This window comes from Patiria miniata, unplaced genomic scaffold (genome assembly GCF_015706575.1).
Source record: "Patiria miniata isolate m_02_andy unplaced genomic scaffold, ASM1570657v1 HiC_scaffold_16, whole genome shotgun sequence".
Lineage (NCBI taxonomy): Eukaryota > Metazoa > Echinodermata > Asteroidea > Valvatida > Asterinidae > Patiria > Patiria miniata.
In genome coordinates this window covers 17285313-17291279 of record NW_024037054.1, presented here as the reverse complement: position 1 = coordinate 17291279, position 5967 = coordinate 17285313, and the positions used below count along the sequence as shown (strand labels likewise).

Here is a 5967-nt window from a genome sequence, read left to right as displayed (position 1 = left end):
TTGTGACAGTATGTTAAATTTAGCAATAAATAGGTTTAGGCTCGAATATAATCATGTCGTTGAAGTTCGATAAGTTGCTTTGTAACAATTTAATGAAAAAGTTGTATCCAAACGTCGTATTGATATTTTTTTATGTTAGGTAGTAAAAAACCCACTGAAATTTTAATGGGGATATCAGCCTATACAGGGTGAGTCAAACAAAACGAACCCCATATGGCAGGACCAATTTTGGAATGAAGTTTTGCCTGTAGCAGTTTTGAAATCTAAGATATAAAAAACCCAGTCATTAAGCTTTCTTTCAGTACAAGAATTATTCAGATCACTCATGTACTTTTCAAGCTACGGAATTGTGAGCACAAACACCGTTTTAAAGTTTTGTCCACGGATCACAAAAAAGTAACTGTTCTTTCAGCGAAACGAAAATAATTCTCATAGGGATGCATGTGAATTTTTTCGTTTTGCTGAAAGAACACTTACCTTTTTGCGTGATCTGTAGACAGAACTTTAAAAACGATGTTTGTGTTAAAAATTCGGTAACTTGAAAAGTACATATTAAGTGATTTGAATGATTCTTGTATTTAAAGGAAGCTCATTGATTGGGCTTTCATATCCTAGATTTTGAAAGTGCTACCGGCAAAACTTCATTTAAAAAATTGATCCTGCCATTTGAGTTCGTGATTTTTTTTACTCACCCTGTATTGGTTGGGGGAGTATCATATTTCAGCGTGTTTTGGATGGGTGCTTAAGATCCATGGGCCTGCTGAGATTGTGATTGAATGGTCTTGAGCAGGCAGGCTGAGCCCCCAATTTATCAGAAACACGTTTAATTGGAGATCCATTGCCAAAATTAACTGACCAAAGGTCAAAGGGCGCCATCGTTGAATGTTTTTGTTTATCGCGGACAGGTAAAATGGGGAGGCTTAAAAGGGCAATGAACGATTGAGATCTTACGTGCCATTTGCGGATGGCAGTTTCTGAGAACCGATTTTGGGCTTGTCCAGAAGAGAACAGCCCTATGGTTATGGGGAATTTATTTTCCACACGAAGATGGCAAGGCCACTTTGGAACTATTTTTTCGCGGGGGCGACGGCGGGGGTTGGGCGGGGGCTCATCGCGCTGATTCAGGGAGGAGGAGGCCACAGCCTCCTGACAAACGTACTTCAACATATTTGAGTCCGCTGAAGTCATCACATATCTAGGTATTAAACAATGGTTCTGGTTACTGGGGCAGAAAATTCATAAAACCACCCGGCGTTCTTTAAAACAAAAGAACACGTTCCTTTATTTTTTTACAAAATATTAATAATTTGCTACCACTGAATGAACCTATCTTAGTTGAACGTACCTTTTAACAATTTAAACGCGTAGCGTCCATTACTATCCACAGCAGGGTATGTGCCCTTTAATTCTCCAAATAAATTGAATGTTTTAATCAATAAATGTATTTTCTTCAGATCTCTGTGTCCAAAACTGTAAAGTTAATTGTCCCTATTTTTTACCGCAGGGTTTCATTTTGTTCACAACATTTTCATGAAATAATTAAAGTATCCTTTTAATGTAAATTTGCAACGGCAACTTTCTGTAATACACTGTACTAATAGATTTGGCTCTGCGTGGCAACTAACCCTTTAAACATTGACTCTCCGTGGCAACCTCTTGGTGGCGCACTCCATTGTGAATCTGTATTGTTTATGTGATTGTAATGAGGCCAGCCTGTTGTCCTCACACTTAACTATATGACTGACTGACTGTTAGGCCGTGTCTGAATTACGGCTTCACATTACACACGAGTCTATGAAAAGTGGCTGCAGCCGCTGCCATAGACACGTGTGCAGTTTCAAGACGTAGCCAAGTAATTCGGACACAGCCATACTTGTGGCTTAGTCTGGTTACCTATCTCACAGACTGACTGTTACGTGTGGCTCAGACTGGTCCTGGACTAGCTTTAATTGTTTAATGTTTCAAACGTATACAGTGGCACAGCTCTGTACGACTACATAGGCGTGGTCAAATATGAAGGGTTCGGAGAGAGTGACAAAGACACCAGGTACAACTCTGTCTACCAGGCCGCAGGCTAATGGAGCAGGTGGTGAGCTTTCCAAGTCGTCACATGACTCCTCCAGAATCCACTGATTCAAATCTTGGTCCGGCATCTTTGGAATGGAAAACAGTATATACAAGACCTAGTGATAATACAGTCATGTTCTGTCATACATTTCCTTGAAATATAACATGGTGGGCCATTTTTGTGGAGCAGCCAAGCATAAAGAAATGGGCTGCTTTGCAAAACAGGTTACCAGTCAAATTGTAATGCGGTGTATGACTGTTCGTTTTGGCTGGTTCTCGGCTACCCCGTATATAAGCACAGCTTTTATGAAATTGGGCCATGACTACATACTGAGTTAAACTGCGGATTAACGTATCAGGTGCGCGTAATAGGTTCACGTATTTCTACGTTAAGGGCCCACAAAGACTGCCATATTTGGTCATGAAAACCACGGACCATTTAGTTTGTGTAAATGGTCCGTGTGCAAACTATATCACGGTGCTTGTGTTCTTGGGCAAGACACGTTATCCGACAAATGCTCTCTCATCCTTTGAACAGAAAATGGATTGCATCTTTGGTTTATATCTCATGTCCTGATGAACATGTAGATTGTATCAAGATCTTGAACCTGCATGCATAAGCACCGAATTTTCAAAATCATACTTTAATATTAATTGCCATACCTGTATTATCTCGACCACCTGACCATCAAGATTGAGAGCAAGTTGTAAGGCATCTACACCGGCTAACGGCTCACAGACACGGGTCGCTGTTGTCTGTCTCTTCTGGCGTGAGTACATCCCCTGAGGCGATTCCTCCACGGTTACCCTCCCTCTCGTCATCAGCGACTTCCTGAAATCCTCCTCGCTCAGGAACAAATCTGGGAGGTTCCTCAAGATCTGGCCTCTCTGTCGCTTGGTCAGGGTTACCACCGAGCGTTGGTAGTACCGGTTGTGGAGCAGCAACGGGTTGAGTTTGATCTGTTGGATCAGCTCTTGGTTGCTTCTTATTTGCTCGATTTGCTGGGCGTTAAGAGGGTCGACGGAGCGCAGACTACACGTAGGACAGCAAAGAGACCAGGCGCTCCCAGGTAGCAAGAGAAGATACATAGAAATAACCGGCAGCAGAATACAGCTCTCCATGTTTAACTCTATCACTACTCCCTGCTCTTCAATCATCTCAACTTATCACACGCATAAAATGTGGCCTTTCACAGCAACAATTATTTGCCATCACTTCAGAGTGGCGTAAGGCCATATGGCTTTCGTGTCTTCCATCTGCCTCAGCGGCCGACATCCAGCACCGTTAAGTGTTCTGAACAATGGTTTTCATGTTTCTAGCCCAATTAAACGATTAGTCAACATTCTTTATTTACATATTATGACCTTGGCTTGTTCCGACTTTTTTTTTTTTTTTTATTCAGTCGGGACAGGAGTTTTTAATAAGGAATGAGTGGGTGACGTATTAGCCACACAGTACCAGTCGCCTGTTCCGATGGCCGCGGTACTGAACTGAATCGACGTCCGGGCACCAGACTTGACGGAGTCAGCTTGAATCTGCTAATCAGTGAGCGATTTTCGCTTTGATACATTGTTATGATCACAAGAGCATTTACAACATTTTAAACCACTCGATTTCCGTGCAATGGTTTGACATGCCTTGAGCCATGAAACGACATGTATGCTTAACCCTAAAGGCGCCGGGGGCGGAATCCGCCTCCCCCTCCTTCCAGTTTTTCCGCGATAGCTTTGAAAAAAATTTCCGCGACCCGAGCTGTTCTGACTTTTTAGCCTCGAGCCTTGCGCATCTTTTGATACCAAAAACATAAAAATCGGACCACAGGTTGCCGCGCAGCAAAAATTCTTCCGGCGCTATACGCGCCGTGAAAACTGAATTTCCCCATAAACGTAGTGTACACAGAGCAGAATTACCATTCGTGCATATGAATAATTAACTAGCCATCATTCCAAAACCATACGAGAACACTCCAAAACGTATCACTATTGCGCAAAACATACGGTTGTTGATGAAAAATGTGGCAAAATTGCTTCACCAAGGTTTACCACGCCCAATTGGGGTCAATATGCAAGTGAGGTCAAAGTATTAGTATATTAGTATATGACTCCATCCGGCCATAGTATGCATAAGCAAACGTTAGCTCAGAACCTAGACCAATTCGTGGAGATGCTAAGCAATTTATGTTCTGAGCAAGGCAAACTGGTAACCAGTCCCGATATATAGGCATTGTATGACTTTTGGCTGGTATTCCGCCTAGCATCCATGTGAAATTGGCCCAAATGAAGTCATAAGCAAAAGACTTTATTCACCAGTCAGCCATATTACATTGAAAGCGAGGTAAACTCTTCATTTTTGAAGCTTGCGAGTAGAAAATGAGAGCAATAGAAGTTCATTTCAATAACATGTAATAGACCTTTATCATACTGCCACCATTTCAGTCATGTTCCTTGTATCCAATAACAGTACTGAATGACAATGTTTTGTGCAAAAAGGAACCAGACTATTTTTCCTTCCAGCCTCGCTCTGGTTACGGGGGAAAAATCAAGTTGTCGCTACATGATAATGGTCTATACCAGTCTCTTCAGCTGAATGATTTAAAATGTGTGATTAAACATACCCTAGGTAGAGTCCATCATTTGTAATTTGTGCATTTCAAAATCTAATGAAGGGTACTGAGCAACTAACCTGATGAAGTTTCAGCTAAGCTTCAGCTGTACATTCTGAGAAAAACAGCATTCTAAGATCTCAATTTCAAATCAAAAGTTGCTTAATCATGTTTTTGAATTGTTTTGAATTGCAACTATACGCGACGTCGCGCACTGATCCGACGAATTATAACAACCGCGCGCGCGTGTGCGTCGTTCGAATACTTGTGCGCGCTGCGCTGAATAACAAAACGAACTACTAATTTAAATTTTCCTACGGTGCTTCTTAAGAATCACCGTTGGAAATGCCTTCTTTCGTTGATTACTTCAAAATGACAGCTTCCCAGAAAGAATAATTTCACAGGGAGTTTAGTCTCCTTACTATCTTTCAACCAAGTTAGTTTTTCAACAATAATTACGCCAGTTACTTTTCGGATGGCTGCAAATGATGGACTATACCTTTAAGCCACATTTAAAAAATTTAATTGAAAGTGAGGCATGAAACGCACTTCAATCATAAAATAGTCTGGCACCATCCAATTTAACAGTTTACAATTTACAAAATAGATTCAGGGAACACGATCAAAAACGGCTGCCCAGTGAGTACGGTCTAGTAGACGCCTTGCATGGCGCTTGGGTTAAATATATTAACCGTTTTTTTTGGCTGAGCAGATTATAAATAACATGTAATATCAGTCACTTCAGCTGAATAATTTAAAGTGTATGATTATACATACCCCAATATTTTAGCCACTGAAAAAAACCAAATTAAATTGTAAGTGAGGCTTGAAACGCACTTTAATCATAAAATAGTCTGGCACCATCCAATTTAACAGTTTATAATTAACAAAATAGATTCAGCAAACACGATCAAAAAATGGCTGCCCGGTGAATTAGTCTATTAGACGAGGCATGGCGTTTGGGTTTAATAGTAGCCTGTTTTTGCTGAGCAGATAACTTCCGAGTTGATTGTATTTCCTAATCTTGGCCCTTGTAGTTGGTACATGGCATGTTGGGCATACTCTTTGCATAATTGTTCCCTTCGCTAGAGCGTCAGTTTACTTATTTGATTATTTCTTATAAGGTGAATTAAAAAAAAACCCAAGTTTCTCGTCCCCGCCCGCTTCCTTTTTGGAGGCCGCCTGGATTTTTTTATTATTTTTTATTTTTGAAAAATGTAGTAGAAAAACATGGAAAAAGTTTACAAATTCATCGGAAAATAAATACCAATACCAATACAACTCTAAATGACACTGT

The 5967-nt window shown here is 40.7% G+C and overlaps 1 protein-coding gene across 1 annotated transcript; it reads right to left on the bottom strand.

Moving 5' to 3' along the window:
- Positions 1-1316: 1316 nt before the first annotated feature.
- On the bottom strand, positions 1317-3412 carry LOC119723160. Its single transcript, XM_038193718.1, has 2 exons — positions 2731-3412; positions 1317-2153 (listed from the first exon to the last, which is right to left on the bottom strand). The coding sequence occupies exons 1-2, from the start codon at positions 3223-3225 to the stop codon at positions 1962-1964; spliced, it is 687 nt and encodes a 228-aa protein (XP_038049646.1). The 5' UTR covers positions 3226-3412; the 3' UTR covers positions 1317-1961.
- Positions 3413-5967: the final 2555 nt, after the last annotated feature.